Source organism: Anopheles funestus, chromosome 2RL (assembly GCF_943734845.2).
Source record: "Anopheles funestus chromosome 2RL, idAnoFuneDA-416_04, whole genome shotgun sequence".
In the NCBI taxonomy this organism is placed as follows: Eukaryota; Metazoa; Arthropoda; class Insecta; order Diptera; family Culicidae; genus Anopheles; species Anopheles funestus.
Window position 1 is genome coordinate 101547475 of NC_064598.1, and position 26715 is coordinate 101574189.

The window sequence follows — 26715 nt, forward strand, 5'->3', positions numbered from 1 at the left end:
ATTTTGATGGGAATTTGTTGCAATGTGTTTCTTTTCACTCAAATAATGCTTTAAATTAAAAAAAGAATAAAAAATCAGAAAAAAATTTCAAAAAAAATTTCCACTTGAAAATTTCATAAGGCTTACCCCTTAGGTTTTTTTGGGCAATTTTGTAAAAAAAATGAAATTGATTTATTTTAACGCCAATTGGTTTAAATAGGTTTCTTTTCACTTAAATAATGCTTTAATAAAAAAAATAATAAAAAATAATAAAAAAATAAAAAAAATTCTAAAAACTTGAAAATTTCCTAAGGCTATAGCCTTTGTTTTTTTTTGGAAAATTTTGGAAAAACATGTGTCTTTCTCTACGTTTACACACATTATTTCTACTGCAGGTTTAAATTGCTCCCAACACACATTCACTTGCGATTGTGTCAGATGGTTCATGTCCTGCTTGTGCAACAGAAAAGAAGTACAGTTTCAAGTACTCTTTACGATTCCATCATGCTATGTGTTTTATACATCGCTTTAGGCCACAATTTCTCCTATAATCAGAAAGTGTGTCAAAAACCATCCCTCTGTGGTAGTGCTCTTATGGTGTGCGGCAATCTCCTGCTGCTGCCGGCGAAGTGAGAACGATTGGAACCGCAATTTCGCAGGACACCCGACAACCGAACCTTACCTAGGGGAAAGTAGATTCAGCGAACCCTGAAAAAGGGGAAGGAAAATTCAACATCTTTACCCTCTGTTTTTGCCAATATTTCCCTTCGACGCATTCTGGCTTATAATCTAATTTCCACGATTTGTGCGAGTGATGATTAGATTTGTTGCTGGAAAGCAGGGGAAAGGGCGTGATAAAGGGAATCACCACTACACTACTGCTACTGTAACAACTGTGGAAAAGTGGACGAAAGGAGATGTATTGTTTGATGAAAATTCCTTACGTCAGAAAATGCCGGTCAAAGAAGGAGGGATGCGTATCGGCTATTTAATCACAGGAAGACACACGCTTTTGTGTAGCGTGATGCAGGGCAGAGAAAAGTCACCAAACGCATGCGATCTTTAAGCTCTCTCACTGAAAACGCCGGTGTTTGTAAAGCGGAGATTTAGCGGAGAAAGTTTCCTCCCTTAATGTTAATTTGTTGCCCGAAAAACGTTAATTCACATTTTCCCTTTCGTTTTAGGCCGATTTAAAACATATCACCCTCGTTGGCACTATGTGCCTTCAAGGAGATCTGTCGCCGTTGTGGTGTGCCTTTGAAATTGAAAATAGGGAGAAGATTGTTCATATTCATACAACACACACGCTGATGGTGGTAGATAAATTTGCAACAGCAGGCCACCATTAATTATGAAGGCCCGAAAGGCGTCAAGGAAATATTGCTAAAATGTAATGACGGTCGATTGGAGTGTTTTTCCACCTTACGCTCATTTTCCTGGGTCGATATTTTGATGGTTTAAGGTTGAAGTAGCTGCTTCAAAAATGGTTAGAAAATTGACTTTGCAATTTCAAGAGCGTGCTCAACATTTTTTTTTTAGTTTGCTCCCGGCTGGCGGCATTTTTTGCTGCCACAACCATATTGAAATGCCGGTTCATTACGGGGGAGGGTAAAATATAAAACACTTTTAACACATCTCCCTAATCCCATTGGAATATTAAGGAAAAGAGAACGTTTTTGGTCGGCTTTAACACAGTTTAACGCAGCATTACTTCTTATCAGGTGGCCATTGCAGACTTACTTGATTTATTTTTACCACGTAGCAGAATAGTAAGTCTTTGCATAGGATTTGAAACCTGGTCCTGTCGTGTGGAACCGGCGCCGTTCACCACATTCATTATTGAGCCGGCCTTCGTGTTTTTAGTCATTAAACATGAATATTTTCATTAAATTCCCTCCTTAACATTCTCTCCCATATTTTTGCCACTGATTTGGTGCAAAAATCTCTTCCCAAAGCCCCAAACTAATTGAGTGTGTTTTTCTCCAATCGATTTTTACGCCAACCGCGTCAAACTGAAGCTTAACTGCTTCTTTCAGGTTAAACTTGTCCGTTCTAGGGACAGGGAATAGCGTTTTAATTAAATTTTACGGTGGTAGCATGGTAGCATACTAACTGCGAATGGCAGAAGCGCGCCAATTGTAAGTTGAAAACAAGTGGAGGAAATGTTCATTTAAACCCTCGGTCTACGAACTAGGAAAACATAAACCACTTTCCGCCTTTATCGGTTCGTTTTTCTCTCTTTCTCTCTATCTCTATCGGCAAGATCGGTTTTTCCATCTTTGAAAAGTAGTCACGTTCCTACGGTGATGAAGATAACGGGAACTTCAAACAGAATTTTTTGTCGTGAGAGGGTCGTTATTGCAGGAGAAGTATGGAGAAGTTAGTGAAGGAAAATGATTTTCATTGCCGTTTTTGTTTGTTAAAGAATTTGTCTAAACACAACAACAGGGACAAAATGAAAGGACATTGAACTGACTTCTCGTCGCCTCGCTTCTTCACGCTTCTGTATACAAGGATACCGAGTAATGATTTATATCATCTGAAACAGGCAATCGTGAAAATCCCAAGATGACTTTTCACGTACTTCTCTAGACGCAACCACGCATTCTACCCCAAATTTGGTGTAGATCTGTTCTTGATATTGGTAAAGGGAAAGAAACGAAAACTCTTTCTGTTTCATATGCGGGTCACAAGTAGCAGTTCAAGTGTTTCCCCCACCAGCCTGGTTGCCCTTTCTGTTGTTTTGTAGGTCATGAGCGATATTTTTATGGGGCAAAAAGTATTTGTTTTTTGTGGTAGTATGATTTATTATAGGTTCCCGGGAAAATAAATAGTTCAAAATGCCAGGAATAGGCTAAGTGTAGCAGCTGGATGGATATAATTTTAATGGAAAATTGTTTGGTTTCTTTATATATTCTTTACTACATTAATCTATACGCTTAAAAGTCACATAAACATTTTTTTAATTAATCATATATAAGATCGTCAACAATCAAGCGCACTATTGGATTATTTTATTAAGCTTCTTAATAGACCGAAGTTTCCCTAATGGTAGATAAATTTCACACCTAAAGCAGCCTGGGAACATCTCTTTCTTTTTCCGCTTTGAAGAAACAACATATTACACCACCTCTAGTTGATAAATAACGATCCAAATCATGTCAAAAGATGTAAGCAATGAAAACTGTTAGAGAAAAGCTGTAGGTTGATGTGTAAAAGTGCATCGTTGATGGACATCAGAAAAAAGAAGGAACCAATTTCCGATCTTGAGTATATAAAGCAAAGTGTGATCTCCACTCTCGACGAAACTAGGAAAGAATAGGAAAAGAGGAAGACTAAAAAGGGTTCATCAGAGATCAATCTTTCTCTAGGCTTCCAACCCAATAGCAGGCAAGTTGGTCGGTTAGTTGGTCCGGTTGTGTTTATGTTATCGTTGTAAATTATTTTCCTTTAAAACCACTCCCGCGGTTGCAGCCGCTAGTGGTTGGATGGAAATGTCGAGGGATCGACGGTTGGTCTCAGTTTCTTTTTCCTCCAGAAGAAGGGAACGAATCTTTCTTGCAGATGGGTTGAGGAATATGCAGTTCTTATTTTTAGAAGAACATTAGAGATATCTTTTCCGTTTGGTTGTTCGTTTTCCAGCGAGATACCACTCGGTTTTTCCAACTTCTTGTGGTCATCGGCACGTGCCTTTCTGCCTGTCTGGGTGATAAATTTTTCCTGTCCATTTTTCACTCGAATTCATCAAACACAAGGCACATGGCAGAGGATATGGATAAGTGCAAGATTGTTGCCACCGTTTTTTTTTGACGGATGATGCTAGTGGTGCAGCTGTTGGAATGCCCGTGGGTTCCTCTTGCGATCGGAAACGATCATGTTCCTCATTTGGGATGGGAATGTACACCGATACATTGAGATTCGTACTCCAACTGCGAGAAGTTGAAATATTTCGCCCAGAAAACAAAGCTAATATTTATTGCAACAATATGACCCCAACGCGCGTGTGGGTATCGCCATCTACTCATCCATCTCCAGATGCACGTTGTGTGTGGCGCGTGGTTAAAATTTTCCCTTGCCAGATTCCTTCACGTGATTGCCTCATGTTTTGACTAATATTTGAAGCGAGTGGTGAAGATTGTTGGGTTCAAAAAACGGCTTAACACAAACACATCTGCTCGAGAAAATTACTTAACTCTTCCGTTGCAGCTGGAAGTGTTTACAGATGCATAGTTCCCGGTATGTTGCGCTAGTCTTACAGGAATATGAAGATGAGAAAGATATTGCAGAACATATTTTTTTTCCAAAAGTCATGTGAGAAATAATCTAAGTTGCTTGCGAATAATTCCTATCATCATTTGAAGGCAAACTCCTTAAACTATGATTTTTCAAAGCACAGTACTGATCTTCTTTCAAAATAGCCTGTGGGCACGTGTTGTTATATGTTTACTCTAATGAAAGTGGTAAATATGGAGCAATTCGAAGGCAGTGAACTAAGGGTTCTGGACAACGTCATGATATTGTAGACTTGAGTGGAAGTGTTTCTACTACTTTCATTTCAAACCGAACAAAGATTCAATAGAGAAATCAGAAAAAGTGCTTATGTTTCCTTCAGACTTGAAAGATTCTTATTTCTTCTGTCAGTCATCGACACAAGGCACGAGAAATGCTGTTTCGAATTTTTCGTTCAACGGCGATCAGTTTCAAGTAGAATATTTTCCAAATCCAATGTACACATTTTCCTTCCAATCTATCTTCATTTTTCTTGCTCCGTTTCTTCTTCAAGCTTAAAGAATATAGGAGCAAACAAAAATTCTTTCGCCACTCGCGGTTCAAGTACTTGCGCTCCAGACAGGCAGATTATGTTACACAACAACAACCGCAAAACTGTGATCTTATTGTAATTGGATAAGAAGAGTCGATCGATGGGATCAAGAGAAAGCTAGAAATAAGACCACCCTGTAAGGGACAAACGCGTGTGGTGGATAATATTTCTGTTTCCTGTGTGATTATTATTAACTCAAAGGAATAAATAGTTTTGGATAAACTTAATTATAAATTATAAAGCTTCATATCAGTGATCGCAACGCATGTATGTCATGTGTGATGAGGAAATTAGAGCGCCAACTATTCAATGTCAAGAAATCATTCTCCATACACAACACGCGAGCTACTCCATTCAATCATTGATATTCATTTTTCGTTTTTTCCCGTTTCCGAGTTTTAATGCGGCGATTAGTTTTGTGGTCATATATCCCATCGTATTCACCCCCTGAAAAATATATGATAGAAATGAATAGCGGCGCTGCGTTGTGCACGTGGTCGCAATGGGGCTACTGCGACAGCGGCAACATTTAATTGTTTGAGCCCTCCATTCAAAGGCTGACATAGGGTGGTGGAATATGAGTGAAACGTACAGAAAAGAGTACAAGCATTGACATGAGATCACGAAATTGTGGTCTACATGAATCATTGTTTGGTCGCTGAAATCGCATGTAGTTCACGGTCATGGACGGTTAAATTGTTGCTGAACAAAAGGCATTCAGAATGACGGGAAAAGTGTTATTCAAAATGGCACAAAGATACACGAGTATTTAAAAATATGTTTCAGACATGTTAAACAGTTTTATTAGGACAATAAAAGGAAAGGATCTCAGATATATTCTCCGTTTTTAGGTTTAAATGCTATTGATAATCCGTCATTTGGACATTATTCCTTCAAAGGACACGACAAGTGTCACAGGGAAGAAAGTTAATGTAAGTTGAACTATACATCCCTTAAGCTTACCCTTTTGTTTCCCTAACAAATTGAAACACAGCGTGAAATAATGTGTCGCCTTTCTGTTACGTGTAACGTGGATGACAGTTCCAATCACTTTCCCCAATAAAGTGGCACACCATCATTCACTGTGTAAAACCATCTCAACCTTTATAATCCCCTTTTACCATTCGCTTCTTGCGTGAATCTGTTTGACCTTCAATGATGCCATTGTATAAGGAATTTTATCGATTCTTTCATCCAGAAGCCGACCGGCCGGCTTTCATTTTTTATGGAGGAAATTCACATACCGACGGTGATGTTGCAAGGCGAGAATGAAAGAGAAATTCTATTAGTTCAACAATTAGATCGTTCTTTTCGATACGGTTCAAATCACGGCAAATGGTGCACTGACTGTGCCTTTGAAAATTGTGGGCATACTTCGGCAATTGAAATGGACGGGTGGTAAGTTTCCACCGAGTTAATGACCGATTTAAATTAAAGTGTTCATTTCTGTTTATGCTGTGCGGTGTTTGAAAAGAGTCTAAAGTGTGTACGCACTCATGAATTTCGGTTAAACTTTTCCTCACACAATGTACCCAATTTTACTTCCAACCGCATATTTAAAGGCGCCGGATCAGCGGAGAACATCGTTTATGTTTGGCGCCATGATAAACGATCTATATTAATGCTGCCCGAGATGAAGATATTATTATGCGATGTTGCTACTAGTGCCTGTCTCCCTGCAAAGGTTCATCATCTTGTTTGGTGTAACACTTTTTCTCAATCTAATTTATGCCTCATTCGCGGACGCGCCCAAAGATTAATGATCCGCGCAGTGCGCAATAACGGTCGAAAGATAAGCAAAAAATCGACTAGCGTTTGACGGAATGTAAAGGGTTCACTTAAATGTTTTTTTTATGAATAAAAGTTTGTAATACTACTCTGGCTTGTATTGTCATGCTTGAAGGAGAGTGTGATACTTTCCAAAGTCGCACGGTCTATGGATGATAATCACTTTCTTCCAATCAAGTCCTTGATGTACATACTTCTTGGTATGAGACATGATTGATTAATTCTCGATGGTTGTCGTTCACGATGAAAACACATAAGGAGTTTATTAAAAATGACAAATGATGTTACTTCTCAAGGGTGAGACATAATTCGTGTGTAGAATTTTGTAGTTGCTCTAGTCATCTCTTATTCTAGGAAAATTATTCATATTTTGGAATAGTACCTTGAGGTCTTGGATAGTATTCTGATTTCTCGAGTAAAGGAACATGTCTGCTACCAATGTGTAACACAATCTAGCTCTAAAGAAGTTGTGCTTCCACTCTACATGATGTCAGAACTGTCTATTCTGAGCTCCTAAACTGGTTGCGTGAAATGATGAGCTGTTTGTCCCACGACTACTACCCTATTTATAAATTGCTTCAACCCACTATGTTTTAACCTAAAGGGCATTAGAACACAGACAGGCATGATATATCCGGTGCCACCATCAAGATGCACAATGCATCACCCCTGTTTCGCATGGTCATTTATTCGCTGTCTCTTTGAAATGGTGGCTCAAACAGTTAGACGTGAACGCAACATGTGTGACTGTCATTATCGATCTTAAATGATATTAATTTTATGGCATAATCTCTTCGCGCGCCCACTAGTGCCTCTCCCTACTTAAGGGGTACAGAGCATAGGGACTGTACATCTCCTGTTACATCTGCGGTACTTTGATGTGTGAAAGGTTTCCACAGGGTAAAAGAAGGTATATAGTCTACAGGAGCCATTTAGATAATGTTTGGATTCATCACATTAACAGTTTGAAAGAAACGTCTCTCTTTTATGGGTTAGATTAAAGGACCATTTTAATGTACACTTGTGCATCTGTTACACATTACCGATCACACTTTATCCTCTCATTGTGTCAATCTTTCTAACCCTGTTGTGTCATTCTCTGATTTCTTTTTAGGATACAATAGGAATCGCTACACGTATAAAACACCATGAAGGCTAATAAGCATCCGACCGGCTACGGGTCGGATGCAAGGACACTCTTTCTCTGTCTACTGTTCGTCCAAACCTTGATCTTCATCCGGGCACAACAGTCTCAGCCACAAACGAACGACGTCAATCGCTACAGTCAATCGGATCCGTTTGTCCGACCGCAGTACAATCCACAGTATCCAAACACTCAATACGATCCGAATTCCCGTACAAACCAGGGTCTACCATCGCCGTCTTCCGGTACAAACTATCAGCGCGACTACTACGGTAACAACAACGCAAACAGTCAAGACTCGAACAGCATCGATAATAATCGGTTCGGTCAGGATAACCGAAACGTGATCTTCCAGTCAACGACACCGCGGGATTATTTTAATCGTCAAACGACACCATCGTCCCGTACCAGCTTCAATCGGAATCCCTTTGCAAACGATTATGCGGCAGGAAATTCTTTCTCGCAAGGTATTACCTACTTCATTGTCGCGTCCAAAATGATACGACCCGGGCAGGTGTATAAGGTGGCAGTATCGGTGCTGGAATCACGCCTGCCGCTTAATGTCCGGTGCAGTATTTCGCGCGATGGAGTGGAGCTAAGCAGTGAGACGAAACCGATTACGGTGGGCGTACCGGAGTCGATGTTGATGCGAGTCCCACCGACGAGCGTGATGGGCGAGTACAAGCTGCGTGTGGAGGGTTCGTACGACAGGAACTTTGGCGGATACGTGTTTGCGAACGAGACGAAGCTGATCTTCTCCCAGCGCTCGATGACGATTTTCGTGCAGACGGACAAACCGGTGTACATGCAGGGTGAAACGGTACGCTTCCGGGCGATCCCGATCACGACTGAACTGAAAGGATTCGACCAGGAGATGAACGTTTATATGCTGGATCCGGCGGGACATATTATGCGCCGTTGGTTGTCACGCCAGTCGAACCTGGGTTCGGTAAGCTTGCAGTACCAACTATCCGACCAGCCGGTATTTGGCGAGTGGAAGATCCGTATTGAAGCACAGGGCCAGATCGAGGAGGCACGCTTCAACGTGGAGGAGTACTACCAGACACGGTTCGAGGTGAACGTAACGATGCCGGCCTTCTTCTTCAACACGGATCGCTATGTCTACGGACGCATCATGGCTAACTTCACGAACGGTACTCCGGTGAAAGGTAATCTGACACTAAAGGCAACGATCCGACCGATCGGTTTCTTCAATCCGGAAGCGATCAATCAGATGAACCGTGTCGGCAACTTGGGACGATTAACAAACACCAACCAGAATGTGCCGTACTATTTGCAAAAATCGAACCCCGAGCTACTGTACAACAATCCACAGAATACCTTCACCAGTCAGATTGGACGCGATCAAAACAGCTACGATGGTGTGGGACAGAACTACGATGGGCGTTACTCGTCGTCATCCAACAACTTCCAGGATTCGTACGTGATCGAGCGCCACCTTAACTTTGACGAGGAGTGGCCATTCTGGATCAAGAAACCGGTAGAAACCGACGCACAGTGGGACTCGTGGTCAAATACATACCGAGAAAGTTTACCCTTTTTGCGGTTCTTTAATGGCACGTATGATTTTCGGTTCCCGATGAGCGAACTGGCTCAGCTGGTACCAAATCTGTCCGGTATGGAGATCCTGTTTACGGCACGCGTTGGCGAGCGATTTTACAACGAGATCGTGGAGGGCTATTCACTGACACGCGTTTACAACTCGTCTATTCGTATCGCTTTCCTAGGCGATTCTCCACAGGTAAGTTGTGATTCCAGTAATATTAGATCTCTGCCAGACAGGATATAGTAACGATCGTTCCTTTGTTTTCAGGTATTTAAACCATCGATGCCGTTTACTGTGTACCTCATCGCGGAGTACCATGATGGATCGCCATTGCCACTGGATGAGTTTAACGCCGGTCGAATGGAGGTGTCCGGCACGATCGATAGCCGTGCTTCCGGTGGTCGCAACACCTTCGATACGCGTGTACTTCATATGTCGCAGAAGGCAGGCGTGTGGGAGCTAAAGCTAGATATCCGCCATGATCTTAATCTGGAAAACACGAAGCAGACGACCGAATTCCTTAACGAAATCCAATCGATGCGTCTGACGGCCAACTACATCGATCCGTTTGGTGAGCGGGCGTCAACTGAGCTACTACTACTGGCACACTTCTCGCCGAACAACCACAACATTAAGGTGTACACTAGCACAGCCGATGCTAAGGTGGGCGAGTACATCACTCTGCACGTGCAGAGCAACTTCTACATCAAGGACTTTGACTATCTGGTCATGTCGAAGGGCATCATTCTGGTGACTGGACACGAGAACATGAAGGGCGGCGTTAAGACGATGGCAATTACGCTCAGCGCCGAGATGGCACCTGCGGCTACGATCGTCGTCTGGCACATAGGACGCTACGGAAAGCTGCTGGCAGACAGTCTCACCTTCCCGGTGAATGGTATCTCGCGAAACAATTTCACCGTGTTCATTAACAACCGAAAGGCACGCACCGGTGAGAAGGTAGAGGTGGCCATTTATGGTGAACCCGGTTCGTACGTTGGTCTGTCTGGCATAGACAATGCGTTCTACACGATGCAGGCCGGCAACGAGCTAACGTACGCAAACGTCATCACGAAGATGCTATCGTTCGATGAGCACACGAATGGTACGCACAAGAAGACCTGGATGTCGCACGACGGTGATCCAGATGAGCTCGTCTACTATCCCGCTTCATCGTTCGGTATCGATGCGAACCGGACATTCGATTTCGCCGGGTTAGTAGTATTCACGGACGGTGTTATACCAATGCGACCATCGATCTGTGACCCGGCCCTTAACTACAGCGAATGCTTGAACGGTCGTTGCTACCGAACGGACAAACGGTGCGATGGTTACATGGACTGTGAGGATGGCACGGATGAGGCGGGTTGTAGTGCACGAAACGAAACGTTACTGGCGGAGTTCCGCAAGTTCCGCTTTAACCGTATCTTGCGCCACTACCAGAATGTGTGGCTGTGGAAGGACGTGAACATTGGACCACATGGCCGATACATCTTCAATCTGGAAGTGCCACAAGTACCGGCACTGTGGACAGTTTCCGCGTTCGGTATAAGCGGTGTGCGTGGCTACGGAATGGTGCGGAAACCGATCGAATACGTTGGCATACAACCGTTCTTCATTAACGTGGAAATGCCTACCGTCTGTCATCAGGGCGAACAAGTGGGTATTCGTGTGGCGGTGTTCAACTACCAGACGGTGGATATCGAGGCGACGGTCGTGCTTCACAGCTCACCGGACTATCAGTTCGTGCACGTAGAAGAGGACGGTATCGTACGATCGTACAACCCGCGCACCTCTTACGGTGAGCATCAGTTTTACATCTACCTGAACGCACAGGACTCAACCAACGTTTACCTACCGATTGTGCCAACTCGCCTCGGTGAAATCGAAGTAACGATCCACGCATCAACGCTTCTCGGTGCACATCAGATCAGTCGCAAGATCACGGTTGAAGCGGACGGTTTGCCACAGTACCGGCATCAGTCCATCCTGCTGGATTTGCGTAACCGTGCCTATCTGGTACAGTTCATGCACGTGAACGTTACCGAAACGCCCATCATTCCGTACGAAATCGATCGTTACTATGTGTTCGGTTCGAATCGGGCTCGCATCTCCGTTGTGGGTGATGTAGTCGGTGCCATCTTTCCCACGATGCCAATCAACACTACCTCCCTGCTGGATCTGCCGATGGATGCGGCCGAACAGAACATGTTCAGCTTCGCGGCCAACTTCTACACCATCAAGTACATGCGTGCCAGTACGCTGCGTGACAAAAAGACTGAGCGGCAGGCATTCCACTTCATGAACACCCTGTACCAACGGCAGCTTAGCTACCTGTTGGAGGACGGCGGTTTTTCGTTGTTCCGTGCCGACTGGAATCAATCCGCACCGTCCGTCTGGTTGACGGCGTACTGTGCGCAGGTATTCGGCGAGATGGCCGGTCTGTACGAGTACGAAAACTTCATCTTCATCGATCCGTACATGATACAGAAGAATATGCACTGGTTGCTGCGTCACCAAAAGGAGGACGGTTCCTTCTGGGAGGAAACATGGCTGCCCGACCGTAAGGCGAACCATTCCGGCTTTTTCTTGCGCAACGATGTCGTACGCGAGAAGAACATTACGCTAACGGCACACGTGCTCATTACGCTAACGACGGTTAATTTACCTGCTGGCGTAAGTGTACCAATGTGTTAATTTTGAAGAAACGCTTAAAACTAACGAAATTTATCTTATTTTTTCTTCTGTAGAGATTAGCGGCACGGGTAGCTTTAGCACAGCAAAGAGCGTTACAATATTTACAGCGAAATTTGGCCACTATAAAGGATTCCGGTTCGACGTACGAGGTAGCGATCGTAGCGTATGCGCTTATGGTGGCAAAGGCACCGAAAGCGGAAGCAGCATTCACGATGCTCTCCGCGAAGATGCGATCAATCGGTAAGAATTCTTTACATTTTACAAGTAAACCTCACTATCCAACTATAAGTTTTTAATGCTATATAATTCGAACAGGTGAATTTAACTACTGGGGTAATGACGAGGTACCGCTACCGCCGACCAAATTGGAAAACCAGCGTTACTTCTCTTTACCACGTTTGCCATATAAGTACGACTCGCTTAACATCCAAACGACCGCCTATGCTTTGCTGACGTACGTATCGCGCCAGGAGCTGCATGTCGATCCGATCGTAGCTTGGCTTAACGCCCAGCGCTTAACGGACGGTGGATGGGCATCGAGTCAGGATACCGGACTTGCAATGAAAGCCTTAACGGAGTACAGTACTCGTAATCGAGTTTCGAACGTAACACAGCTAGCGATCAAGGTGGAGGCAACATCCCTGCCCGGCGAAACGAAACAATTGTACATCACAAGGAAAAGTTTGGCACAGCAGCAGTTTTTGGATGTAAGTTTCGATGCGATTTGTGGAGTGGAGTTAGCTCTTCATTTGATCCTTATTTCTATTTCCCTTCTATAGGTACCAAATGCTTGGGGTACAGTACGAGTGGAAGCAACCGGTGTCGGTTATGCCATCTTACAGATGCACGTCCAGTACTCGGTAGATACGTACAAGTTCCAAACGCAACCACCCGTCCCGGCATTCGATCTGACCACACGTACGATCTTCCACGGCAGGAATCAGTCTCACATCAGCTATGTCATCTGTCAACGGTAAGTGCACGGAAGCTAGTCATTGGGAAAATCTAGTCATTGGTGACTAATTTTTCCTTTCTCAACAGATGGACCTATACGGAAGAATCGATCCGTTCGGGTATGGCGGTGCTTGATGTGGCCGTTCCCACCGGTTACATGATTCAGCAGCAGAAGCTGGATTCTTACATTCTTAGTCAGCGCGTTCGCAATCTACAGCGCGCTCGCTTCCAGGAACGGAAGGTGCTCTTCTATTTCGATTATGTAAGTGGTGTCCTCTTCTCGGCAAAATGTGAGGTTCCAGTAATTAATGTAAATGTTTTACTTCTTTCAGCTGGACAACGAGTACGTTTGTGTGAACTTTACGCTGGAAAGATGGATGCCGGTAGCCAACATGTCCCGCTACTTACCGATCCGTGTCTATGATTACTACGCACCAGGTATGTATTTAATTTCCAGACACATTTGTGGGCTTTTTTTTATATCTTAATGGGTATCTTTACATTCTAACTTTTTTGCAGAACGGTTCAATGAGACTATCTTCGATTCGCTGCAAACATATCTGCTCAACATCTGTGAGGTGTGCGGTAGCTCCCAGTGTCCGTACTGTTCGATCTACAATCTTGCCGTCCGTTTCCCGGGTTCGATCATTCTGATGCTATTCACCGGAATATTGCTCGTTGCGCGCCACTATCGAATAGTGAATCCAAACGGGTGGATTTTCCTGAACGATTAATCCACAAACCATTAAATCCATTATTTCCTTTTTTTGTGTAACAGGTTTTGATAACCGACCGAATTACTTTTATGAAAATGTAAGCACGACATTCGAATCGTTTTCACCCATTTTTTTTTCAACAGAATGGAGGCAATATAATTTATAAGCAAGCGGAAGAGATAGAAATTGATTGCAGGTGATGGTATGTGAGGCGCTGAACGAAAGAATGCGTAAAAGTGTAAATATAAAACCAACTTGCTTCAGCGTATTGTAGTGTTCCCTCTGAAGATGATTCACCAATAATAACTAAACTAATAGCGAAAGGAAATACGCAAAAGGAGAAGTATTGATCAACTTCTCTTGGATCCTTATATCAACATTGTTGCGTCCGTTTTTTTTCTTTCTAGTTGTAGCAAACTTTTCTAAGGTATCGATAAGGCTTTAACTCTTAACCACCATCACGTGCGCGCCATGCAACAAATGTGAAGCTCTTGAGTGAGAGAATTGAAGGCGAAACTGTTTTATCGGCTGCCTCATGAAGGACATTTTTTTTAGAGAAGCATAAGAAATGTGTAGAATGCCGTTTTTGTATTTCTTTTTATCCCTTCTGGAATGCAAACGAAATAAGCAATTTACAACAAAGACTAGAACGTAAGCGCCCTGTGTAAAGAAACGAAGCGAAGAAGCTAAGTAAATGAATATCAAACACATGCAATTAGCTTCCTTCTTACGCTTTAGAATCAATCTTATTTGCCTTGAATCTCGTTTCGTTTTACAGCAACATAAATTTAAGATACACAACTTAAGAAAAAAGAAGTGGGAATAGGATAAGGGTGAAGCCGAACGAATTGTTTCATCTGGCTTTGTTCTTTTCCGTCTCCCGTTTCTTCGAAGCAAGGCCGTCCATTTTGAATCTGGTCAATTTTTATATCATTTCGCGGTGTTCTTTTTTAATTTACTTACTTTAGGTTTTTTTTTCTTTGTACGAACTTTTATATTTACATGCGTTACGTTATATAGCGAGAAAGCTAAGGAAATCATAGAAAGATGATTTGTTTGTGCTAGTAAAAGAATTTTGTTATTAAAAGAAATGCAAAGAAGGTTGAATTATTCATTGAGCAGCTGTGCTTGAAAGAAGAAATCGAAAGGCGGAAATAGTGCTAGAGGGAATAACCCATTTTTTTCGAGAAACAGAAACTAAATGATACAAATTGTTAAGGTGCCTTAGCTAGCGTCGCGTCGTCTTTACTTACACAACCAATGGACCTCTCTCAGTAACTAAATACAGCAAAAATAAACACCTCCGGACACGTGCCCGCCTGATTGCGACTATCAAGAGTTTGTTGAACAGTTGGACAGCAGGAATTACACAGTGTGATACAATATAATGTGAGCCATTTTCTTACCACAGTTGATGGGGTTTGGTGCATAGATGTATGAAGGCCAATAATTTACACAAACCAACTAACCGATGGAAATGTAATGTATTACGACACCCGAACTAAGCTACAGACGAAGAGAGTAAGGAAAATGTGTGAATCTAGATGAGGAATATTCCGCTGCCATCGTTGGCAAATGATAAGAATGAAACGGATAATAAAGAAATAAGACGAAGATCATAAATGTAATCGTATCTTTCTGCCCCGTTCCATACCCCGTTCGATCCGAAAGCTGTTGGATGATCGCAAATTCCTCTTTCCTGTCCTCATGTCCTCGTTGTTCAGCGCGCTGAGTAGATGGCATATACGATGTTGGCAGACAAAGGCGTTTAACCTAAAGCGACTATAAGGACTCTTACAGCATGTTAGGATGACCAAGCGATTGTAATCCCTGAAGATCCTGAATTTGCCATCTGACAAACCCACAAGGAATAATGCTTGACGGGCAAAAATGATGACAGTCGTCAGTGGACGTGATAACACGCTTTTAAACAGTATTGTAACATGCCGCCATAACCGGTTCAAGATTCACCGGTAAGCTCTCTAATTACAGCTGTTTCAGCCCGCTCAACAGCAAACTTTACGATCGAGAATTCTGCGACCAGTACGTGACTCATAAACGTAGTAGATATAGTTTACATCTCTATGGTCTGTGTAGAATGCTTATCTAAGTCATATAATGAAGCCACTGGGGTAAGTAGTGAGTTCCTATCAAGTTTATAGATAGTAAGAGAAACCACTCATAGCTTTAGGGTGAGATTTTGTTTAAACCGTTAAAGTAATTAAGCGCAGACGTGAGCTTTTGTTGCTCATCTACTGGGATTGTTTATTTAAGCAGTTGAAAACACTCCGTGTGTGTCTGCCAGACTGAATCATAAAAACCGTTATAGTCTGCCAAACTGAATCATAAAAACAGCACAGAATGTATGTTTTTTGTCACTAAAATATTTTACTTTATTTTCCACCTCTCGAGTCTGCTAATTACACTTCTCTTAAGCACTACGATTTGCTTCGATTTACCTTTAGCCTTTCCACTACACACACTCGACATTTCGAATGATCGGACGAATATTTAACCTAGTTGTGCCTTTGTTGGTTTTGCTCTATCTCGAACCAAAGAACTGTTTCCCAAACAGTCGCACGCTCATTTCAAACGGTAGATAACAAAAGTGCATGATAAGAAAGCGACTATCGAAGTGACATGCTACTAGACTGCCGTCGTACTAGCTAAATGAAATCGCCGTCGCATAAACGTTTTGGACCGTTCTAAGTGATGAAGGGATGCGATAAATTGTCTCTCCACAATCGGCATTGCATTGAATTTTGAATGTTGTGGTGTAAAAGGCCTAACTAAAGCTACATAAAAGCGAAACCAACTAATTATCCCCTTTCTCTAACACGATGCAATGCCTAATAGCATTGATTTTCTTTATATAGCGTGTAATATATTTGAATAACGAAAATAAATATTTTCCCCATAGTTTCTCCCCATAAAAATGCATCTAAAAACAATCGAAAACAAATTCTAACCAAAAATAAACCTACCATTCTCTCTTCCTCCTCCCACTTCTTAAGTGGGCAGTGATGGTGGTGTGTGCGCAAGCTATGTTTCGTTTTGTGGCCACTAACAGCGTCTGCGGATAGTAGGTATCGTTTTCCCTCCCGAGGAAGCCTTCTACTTCTACTCTATATGCACGGTTACCTCTCCATTGCTGGACGCAAGCCCTTCTTCTAGCAGGCTCCAGTCACGCTGCAGTTCCTGCAACCGTCTGTAGGCACGCATCGATATGTTTAAGCTGGGCATCACCTCCTGCAGACCTGGCTCGTTCAGAAAGCTTAGCCCGCACAGCCCGAAGTAGGAATGGAACGGATCGGTATACGCTTGGGGCCACTTGGAAAATCCACCCACTGTTACATCCTGGGTCGAGAGGACGTAATCTCGATTGTCCTTGAAGCTGGTCAGCTCAAACGCGTCCAGTATCTTGAGTGTAGCCACAATCCAGAACGAGTAACACGTGTCGACCGGTTTGTTTGGACGTCCTTGGAAACCGTCCTGCTGGCGAAATATTAGCCATCGGACGATCTTTTCCCGTGTGCTCTGTGTGAGTAAGTGTAGCTGTCCGCTAAGCTCCAGGGCGGCAATGGCACAGAACGTAGTACCACCGTGCGATTCCATCTCATAGTGCTGGCTGATACCGTAATCGTAGCGCTGGAATTGATTACAACGACATTAAACCCATGACCGTTCCTTTCCAATACCTTCCATCGGCAACTTACCACACTCTTGAGGATATAGTCGGCCATCTTTTTACGATCCACCCGGCCCCAATCGTTGAGCATGGCGCAGATTGCTGCAGCACAGTACACAAACCGCATATCCTGTTCGCTTCCCTCGATCGTGGCACTGAAGCTACCATCGTCCCGCTGCACCGCCGCAACACCCTCGATTATGGCTCTCCGATTTAACCGGGACAGATCATCCCCGAGCGCTACAAGTACGGCAATCCCCGTGTACGTGATTGCCAGATGCCCCCATCGATAGAGATCCAGGCCACAGTTTCCCGGCGCATCGAGCACATCGAACGTGCTGGACCCTTGTATGCCACCGTATGCACGTTCACCCGCTTTCGGGACGACCTGCAGCTTGTAAATCCAGTTGATAATGTCCTGCTGGAAAGTGTCGGTTAGCATATCCAGCGAATTTAACACATCCAGTCCACTGACAGCGAAAAAGGCTATGGTGACTCTGTGAAAGGAATGAATTCATTCATCGCACAACCGGTTTACACGCTCGCCGGGAACAAACCACGTACGTACCTGGTAGAATCGTGCGACGCTAACCGCCCAGGCAGTGTGTGCAGGAATCGAATAAAGTACTTGGCATGTTTGCGAAGCTCCACCTCATCGCCTTCTAGGTTGCTGTCCATACCGATGCTAAGATATGCACCCAGCTTCACGCTGTGCTGGCTTTTGAAATGTGGAAGTGTTTCCAACGTTCTCTTGCGGACAGTAGATAGGGTAACTCCGGATGTGTTGGGGGGATATTATACCGTACACACAATGGTTAGAATTTCGACACTCCGAGGATGGATGTGTCGATGAGGGGAAGGTTTCTTAAGCGAGGAATGAAAACAATAACCCTCTCTTACTCTCTCTCTCTTCGCTTCTGGATCAGCACGTACTCGTACGCTTCATGTCGTCAGAGGCCGCTCCGGTGAAAGGATCGAAACGTGGTATATCCGAACAGTAGAACGAATTAAATAAAAATAACGAAAGATTGCTGGTCGGACTGGAGAATCATCTCACTTTGCGTATGTTTTGTTGTTTTTTTTCTTTCTGTTTCTTCGTAGCTTTTGACAGCTGTTGGCTAACCTCCCTTTAGGAACGCTCGTAATGTTGCCCAGTAAATAAAATAAGCATCGCAGATATATGTATGAGAGATGAGAAAAGCGTATAAAAGAAGTAACATTTCACGTATGAATTAGTATTAGTATGTTTCTTTACAGAATATGTTTTCGTAACATCTATCATAACGTAACATAACACCCTCCACAATTCAACGGAAACACCTCAAATCCTTCCACGCAAAGTATGGTAGGGTAGGATATAAGGAAGAGAGGGACATCATCAAGAGAGATATAAATGGGAATATACTTTACCTATTTCAAAATCATAGTTTTGGATGAAGTTTAAGTTTATTTTTGTCGCTAGAGAATATTTGCAGAATCAGATTTCTCAAAAGGCCTTTTCTCAAAGAAAGTGACGTTTCGTACTAAAATTTTGCTGCTTGGGTTCTTTCGTTTTGACATGTCTATATTCAAATAAATTTCAAAACAACGCTTCTTTCTAGAACGGTATTTCATTCGCATCTACAAATTCAGATGATCTTTAGCTTTGAATAAATATTTTCGTATTATAGCGCCGGATAGTTATCGATAGAGAATAATTACAAGGAAAAATGAGGTATTACGAGACCATTTCGAACAATAAACACACGCCCGAATCGTCGGATACCGCTGTTTGACAGGTAGAAACAAAGTCTTTCGCGCGCTCTCTCGCACCATCGGCATCAACGCAAACGAAAGTGCAGCTGTTGTATGTGCCCATTCAACTCAGCAAATTCTTCTCATTCGCACACTAGACCTTGAAGGTAGGGATACTTGCAAGCGTCTGGTAAAGAAAAGTTCTCGGATGAGGGTGTAAAAGCCGGAAAAGGTTACATTTCAGTGCTGGTTCAATCTGCCGGATGACACTCCAACCAGAGGGAACATTGTACAGCTACAATTGGTTCTTGCTGAAAGTAAAGATCCGGAACACTCCATACAACTTTGCATTTGCTAGTTCACGGCCTCTGTCTCTGGCATCATATTAATTGCAGTGTTTTTTGTGTCTTCCGATAGCAAAAACGTGTGTGGCATTTGACCGCGTAGAGTTTTCCAGTGAATAGAAGTGAGAAAGATTTCTGTTTGTGTCGTATATAATTCTGTTCTGGATAATTCCGACAACGCATCATCTCATAACAACACAGTGAAGCCGTTTCGCACGCTTCGAACCCCTACGCTTCGAAGCCTACCGTGTAGACAACAATATTCTTCCTGGTAACGCGAAGAAAATTATCGCATTTGCTGCTTGGAAGAAACGCAAAAACCATGGCTGATATAAGGGTAAGTAAAATAGATGATTGAAACTCCCTAACAAAAGTGCATCTTTCAACGATTAGTATAGTGAAATGCCGATTTACCGGCAAAGCGGTCATATACGTAGCTGCAACTTGTAGGAGCTTGCTTAATTCGATATAACTTTGCCTTTGCTAGAGGCGTAATAGCTAAAAAAGTGCATTCTTCGTTTGTGAATTATGTGGCGCGTGTCTCTATAATGCACATTTAGACTTGAACTGTACAAAGCAGAAAGCATAACAAAATAATCGCAAACGATACGCGGTGAGTCGGTTCGGTTTTGCGGTGGAATTTGCCTTAGCCGCCATTTTTGTGTTTGACGCGGAATAATGATGGAGTGCGTATTGCTATCCTGTTCTAGCACACGGTGAATCAAAAGCAGTGAAAGCGAGGTGGCACGATGTAACGGTGCAAAAAAAAACACAATACCAACTGATGGTTTGAGGCGGCTTGTTAAATTTCTGTTTGCCTGGCGTTCCACCGACGCGGAAAACTAAAATGTTTTTCAGCATTATTTAAGATGGTTTTTGTTTCATCAATTCTATTATAACAATATTCTATATTATTACGCACTTTTGTAGAATCATGATGTGTGTTTATGTGCATAAACCCTATTTTTTTCTTATTTTTGTTGTTTGTAATTTTAGGCAGCATTTGCTAAACAGCAAAATGGCGCACCGGTTACGGCGAGCCCGAAAATCGGTGGTAAATCTATCGAAAAGATTTACCAGAAAAAATCGCAATTGGAACATATCCTGCTACGGCCGGACACGTACATCGGTTCGGTCGAGATGGTTAAGGAACCGATGTGGGTGTTCGACAAGGAGGAGAAGAAGATGGTTCAGCGTGAGATCACGTACGTGCCGGGTTTGTACAAGATCTTTGACGAGATTCTTGTGAACGCGGCTGACAACAAACAGCGCGATCCGAAGATGAGCACCATCAAGGTGGAGATCAATCAGGAAACGAATACGATCTCGATTTGGAACGATGGCCACGGCATCCCGGTGGTGATGCACAAGGAGGAGAAAATGTTCGTACCGACGATGATCTTTGGCCATCTGCTGACGTCCTCGAATTACAACGATGAGGAGGAAAAGGTTACCGGTGGCCGTAACGGGTACGGAGCTAAGCTGTGCAACATTTTCAGCACCAAGTTCACGGTCGAGACGGCTTCGAAGCAGTACAAGAAATGCTTCAAACAGTCCTGGGCCGACAACATGTCGAAAGCTACGGAGCCGAAAATTAAGGAAGACTTCTTCGGCGATGACTACACGAAGATTACCTTCTCACCCGATCTGACCAAGTTTAAGATGGAAAAGCTGGATGACGATGTCGTCGGTTTGTTGTCGCGCCGTGCCTACGACGTGGCTGCTTCGACTCGCGGCGTTACGGTTTTCCTGAACGGCCAGCGTGTGCCTGTTAAAACGTTCAAGGACTACGTCGATCTGTTCCTGAAGGATGCAACTGACGAAATGGGCGGGCAGGTTAAGGTTTGCTACGAATCCGTCAATGATCGCTGGGAGGTAGCGGTAGCGATTTCGGAGCGAGGTTTCCAACAAGTATCGTTCGTCAATTCGATTGCCACGACAAAGGGTGGACGGCATGTGGACTACGTTGCGGACATGGTCGTGAAGCAGCTGACGGAGGTGCTGAAGAAGAAGAACAAGGGCGGCGTAACGATCAAACCATTCCAGGTGAAGAACCACATGTGGGTCTTCATCAACTGCCTGATCGTGAATCCTACGTTCGACTCGCAGACCAAAGAAAACATGACACTACAGTCGAAGAGCTTTGGATCGAAGTGTGCGCTGTCGGAGAAGTTTATAACCGCGGTATCAAAGAGTGGAATCGTCGAGTCCGTGCTGCAGTGGGCCAAATTCAAGGCGCAGACTGATCTGGCCAAAACTTCCGGTTCGAAAAAGTCCAAGATAAAGGGCGTCCCGAAGCTGGAAGACGCTAACGATGCTGGTACGCGCAATTCGCTAAACTGTACACTCATTCTTACCGAGGGAGATTCGGCCAAAACGTTGGCCGTTTCCGGTTTGGGGGTGGTAGGTCGTGATACGTACGGAGTGTTTCCGCTGCGCGGTAAACTGTTAAATGTACGCGAGGCCACTCACAAGCAGATTTTGGAGAATGCTGAAATTAACAATCTGATCAAGATTCTTGGCCTGCAGTACAAGAAGAAGTATCTTACGACTGACGATTTGAAGACGCTACGCTACGGAAAGGTGATGATTATGACAGATCAGGATCAGGACGGTTCTCACATTAAGGGTTTGTTGATTAACTTTATACACACCAACTGGCCAGAGCTGTTGCGCTTACCGTTCCTCGAGGAGTTCATTACGCCCATCGTAAAGGCAACGAAGAAGAATGGCGAAGAGCTGTCCTTCTTCTCGCTGCCCGAGTTTGAAGAATGGAAAGCGGAAACGAATAACTCGCACACGTACAACATCAAGTACTACAAGGGTTTGGGTACGTCTACCTCGAAGGAGGCAAAGGAGTACTTCCAAAACATGGAGCGTCATCGGATTCTGTTCCGCTACGAAGATACCGGAGACGACGAAGCGATTCTGTTGGCCTTCTCCAAGAAGGCAATCGAGCAACGTAAAGATTGGCTGACGGCACATATGGAAGAGTGCCGCCATCGCAAGCAGGTCGGGTTGCAGGAGCGCTATCTCTACACTAAATCGACGAAACAGATCAGCTACAAGGACTTTGTCAATCTCGAGCTGGTCCTGTTCTCTAACTCGGACAATGTTCGTTCGATTCCGTGCATGCTGGACGGTTTGAAACCTGGTCAACGGAAGGTGCTATTCACCTGCTTCAAGCGTGACGACAAGCGTGAGGTGAAGGTGGCGCAGTTGGCAGGTTCGGTCGCGGAGAAATCCGCTTACCATCATGGTGAGCAATCGCTTTGCTCGACGATCGTAAATTTGGCACAGAACTACGTCGGAAGCAATAACATCAATCTGCTCTATCCTGGCGGTCAGTTTGGTACGCGCTTGACGGGCGGAAAGGATAGCGCCAGCCCCAGGTATATCTTCACGATGTTGTCGTCGCTGACGCGCTGCATTTTCCATCCGCTCGACGATCCTCTGTTGGATTATCAGCTCGACGACAATCAGCGCATTGAACCTTTGTGGTATCTGCCGATAATACCGATGCTGTTGATCAACGGTGCAGATGGTATTGGTACCGGATGGGCCACGAAAATTCCGAACCATAATCCGCGCGACGTAATTGCTAACATTCGCCGAATATTGAACGGTCAAGAGCCGAAACTGCTGACACCGTGGTACAAAAATTTCCGCGGTGTCATCGAAGCGGCCGGTCCACAGAGGTACATCACTGCCGGCAATGTTGGGCTGCTGGATAATCAGAAGATTGAAATTTCAGAACTTCCTATTGGTACATGGACACAAACGTACAAGGAGAACGTGCTGGAACCACTGCTGCACGGTTCCGACAAGCAGAAGGCAATCATTTCGGATTACAAAGAGTACAACACGGACACTACGGTGCGGTTCGTCGTCTCGTTCCTGCCGGGCGAGTACGCGAATCTCTATGGAGAGGAAGGAGGTTTCCATCGGGTGTTCAAGCTGACCAGCTCCATCTCCACTTCCACGATGAACGCATTCGACGATAAAACCTATCTTAAGCGGTATGCTCATGCGAACGAAATCTTCATGGAGTTCTACACAATCCGGCTGGAGTACTATGGCAAGCGTCGAACGTATCTGCTCGGTATGCTGCAAGCTGAGGCGGACAGTCTCTCGGATAAGGCACGGTTCATTATGGAGAAGTGTAACGGAACGCTGGTGGTGGAAAACAAGAAGCGCAAGGCATTGATCGATGAACTGATCAAGCGTGGCTACCGGGCCGATCCGATCCAGGAGTGGAAACGTCGCGTAAAAACGAATGATGAGGACCAGGAGGAGGAAGGCGAGGGTGAGGAGGAAGAAGAGCAGGAAGATGTGAAGCCGGGCAAATCGTCAGCCAAGGGTGCGAAGGGACCGGTCGATCCGGAGAAAGCCTTCCAGAAGCTAACCGATGTGAAGAAGTTCAACTATCTACTCGGCATGTCCATGTGGATGCTGACGGAAGAACGTAAGAACGAAATTCTCAAGCAGCGCGATCTGAAACTGGCTGAACTGAAGTCGCTCGAGGCGAAGACACCCGAGGTGTTGTGGATCGATGATCTGGATGTGCTTAGCCGCAAGCTAGACGAGTTTGAAGAGAAGGAACGTCTCGATGCTCTCAGCACAGAAAAGAAACTGAAGGGTGCGGTAAGCAAGGGCACCACCTCCGGAGGACGCAAAATGAGCGTGGGCCGGAAAGTAGCTATCGACGACACAAAACCAAGCAATGAGGCGGAAGAGGTGAAGTTCCGCTTATCGGAGGATATGATAAAAAAGTTCGAGAAGGCGACCGCCGGCAAGGTGAAGAAGGAGAAAAAGGAACCGGGCGAAAACGGGGACGATGGCGGCGAGGGTGAGATTGATGAGTTCGATGCACTGGTGGAAGGTGGTGGTGCTGTTGCTGGTGATAAACCAAAGCCAAAACCGCGCGTCAAGAAGGAACCGAAGGAACCGAAGGAACCGAAGGAACCGAAAGCTCCAAAAGCACCGAGAGCGCCACGGGTAAAGAAGGAGAAGGGATCGCCGGGTGACAAGGTTCCGAAAAAAGGTGGACGGGTAAGATGGAAATGTGAAAAGTATAAATTGGCAAATGGTTACGATCTTTTCTTTATCAAATTGTTTTCAGAAAAAGAAGGTTGCATCGTCGGATGAAGAAGGTGCTTTTAACTCCGACGTGAGTGACGATGACTTCACCTCAACGCTGAAAGTTCCGACGCGTGAAAAAACTGGACGTCGTGCAGCAGCGTCCAAGGTAAAAAATTGCTTCCTTTTACAGAAACGTTTTTGGCTTTTGGCCAATATACTACATCTTAGGCCCTAGATTTAACTTTAGTTCAGTTTTTTGCTTTGAACACAACGTATTTTTGGTTTATAAGAAATTACTCTCATAAAATATGGTACGGTGTTATCTTTATTTTCATTTCGTGGTTTTTACCCCAAACATTACAGAAGGTCAACTACTCGCTGATGAACGACGGTGAGGAAGTCGATGATGAAAAGTTCAACGATTCGGATGACGAAATGTTCGACAATAATCCGGTAACTCGTCCGAATGCTGCTGCCGGTGACAGCGATGTGGAGGAAGTGCAGGCAGCAGCCGGTTCCAATGTGATCGATCTCGAGGACAACGATTTGTCCCCGATTAAGAAACCGGGACCAGTGAAAAAGCGTACCCTTGGCCCGAAAATGACCGAAACAAAGGCAACGGGTGCTAAGCGTAGTAGGAAGATCGCGGACAGCAGTAGCGAAGCGGGTAAAGCTGTTAAGGTAAGGATACACTACTTTTCAATTAAAGTATGTCTCAAATGTTGAAGCGTTTAATTAACATTTGCTTATCTTTATTAGAAACCGAGAAAGGTCGTGGACAGCTCGGAGGACGAAGATTCTCCTCCGATGGATGACGACGATGATTCGGACTATTAAACAGTGAGCATTATTTTTACGGGAAAATAACTTGGAAGCAAGGCAGGAGAATTTGTAGAATTAATTTGTTCAGTAACAGAGCGTTGACAAGTTTATATTTTAATTTAAAAACAAATCTACACGAAATAGTTACACGGATCGAGCAGAGCAAAAGAAATTATGGAGCAACAATAATGAAATAGTTATAACCAGCATCAACCTACACAGCTCCAGGTGGAAACGTAGTACTGTATTTGAGTTATATCACATGGTAGAAGTATTAAAGCGAAAAGAAGCTTGGAGGTGCGAATTTGGCGTGTTCTCTGTGTATCGTATATAATGTATCTCTAGATTGACAGACTTAGCAGGATAAGGAGTAAGCAACAGAACACTAGAACGAGTGGCACTTAAATTCATTCGATTTCTGTTAGTTTTTTTAAGTAATATCAACCCACAACGCACAATCGCAGCTCCCGCGTGAGCTTTTTCCTGCTACACGACTCCGGCAAAGCTCGGCGATCGGTTACAGTAAATAGGATTGTAACAGGCAAACGGTATCAACTCACAAATGAAGATAACAAATATATCCAATGGAATGATTGAATGCAAATTAGGAAGCAAAATATATGACACTACTAATAGCTGAAAAGGAGAAAAGGTGTGTTTTGCTTCGTGGATGCAATAGTGGTTAGGGCGTGCAACGATCGAGCGTTGAGCGAGAATTTGTAGTACTTTACTCTAGACATTTAAACAATACATTACCGTAAGAGCATAAATAACTATGTAGCATCAGGATCACACATCTGTCCCACTTACTGTCACAGCATAAAAGAGAGAATGTAATGAAAGGATCATGTTTAATAGCATGGTTTATTATCGGTCTACTATCAGAATGATCTGAACAAAACATTTTTGTATGTGATTAACCATTTGCTGTTTCATCCTTCGATACGTCCTGTTCGATTTTTCTGTTTCTACTCAATTACACAAAATAAATACTGTAGATACTTTGTATATATTTACATGGCGTTCAATTCGTTCAATTTAATGACTCGTTGGCTGGATCAGCTGAAGTCAAACCTGTCGGAGATGCAGCCGTGGATGGAGGACTGCAGCCCCGGATCGAGTTTCCTGGAAATAGATTGGCGACCAGGCCATGTCTACGCGACGTGCTCGACCGTGAGCAGGCCAGGTAAGAAGAAGAAGTTTCTCATCTCTACCTCAAAAGCCGCAGATCGGCTAGAAATCGGTGAAAACACGGAAAAACCGCTTTCCGCTGCAGTTTTCCCTCTCTGGTGGGCGTGAGGGGGGTGGTGGGTGGTCGGGGAGGTGTTTTCCACGCTCCTCTCGACGAGACGCGTCGATTGAGGGGTCACACGATGGT

General features: G+C 44.1%; 3 protein-coding genes across 4 annotated transcripts in view; 2 read left to right on the forward strand and 1 right to left on the reverse strand.

The window, feature by feature from the left end:
- The window catches only part of LOC125762340 (CD109 antigen), a 31229-nt gene extending 15939 nt beyond the window's left edge, over positions 1–15290 (forward strand). Inside the window, exons 2-9 of the mRNA XM_049424296.1 lie at positions 7704–9495; positions 9568–11976; positions 12051–12237; positions 12313–12704; positions 12777–12970; positions 13039–13213; positions 13284–13389; positions 13471–15290. Coding sequence (XP_049280253.1) covers positions 7738–9495; positions 9568–11976; positions 12051–12237; positions 12313–12704; positions 12777–12970; positions 13039–13213; positions 13284–13389; positions 13471–13685 — 5436 coding nt within the window. The 5' untranslated portion in view covers positions 7704–7737 and the 3' untranslated portion in view covers positions 13686–15290. The remainder of the gene's footprint in view (positions 1–7703; positions 9496–9567; positions 11977–12050; positions 12238–12312; positions 12705–12776; positions 12971–13038; positions 13214–13283; positions 13390–13470) is intronic.
- Positions 15291–16035: 745 nt separating this feature from the next.
- LOC125762347 (geranylgeranyl transferase type-1 subunit beta) lies at positions 16036–18495 on the reverse strand. Its single transcript, XM_049424313.1, has 3 exons — positions 17924–18495; positions 17384–17852; positions 16036–17315 (listed from the first exon to the last, which is right to left on the reverse strand). The coding sequence occupies exons 1-3, from the start codon at positions 18031–18033 to the stop codon at positions 16788–16790; spliced, it is 1107 nt and encodes a 368-aa protein (XP_049280270.1). The 5' UTR covers positions 18034–18495; the 3' UTR covers positions 16036–16787.
- Positions 18496–19144: 649 nt separating this feature from the next.
- Positions 19145–26353, forward strand: LOC125762341 (DNA topoisomerase 2). 2 transcript variants are annotated; one of them, XM_049424299.1, is made up of 6 exons: positions 19145–19256; positions 19507–19770; positions 20430–24485; positions 24556–24681; positions 24879–25196; positions 25275–26353. In XM_049424299.1, exons 2-6 carry the CDS (start codon positions 19756–19758, stop codon positions 25350–25352), a joined length of 4593 nt encoding a protein of 1530 aa, XP_049280256.1. In that variant the 5' UTR covers positions 19145–19256; positions 19507–19755; the 3' UTR covers positions 25353–26353. The 2 variants fall into 2 exon arrangements, with proteins under 2 accessions (XP_049280256.1, XP_049280255.1); XM_049424298.1 differs by having other exon boundaries at positions 19203–19406.
- The last annotated feature ends 362 nt before the right edge of the window (positions 26354–26715 follow it).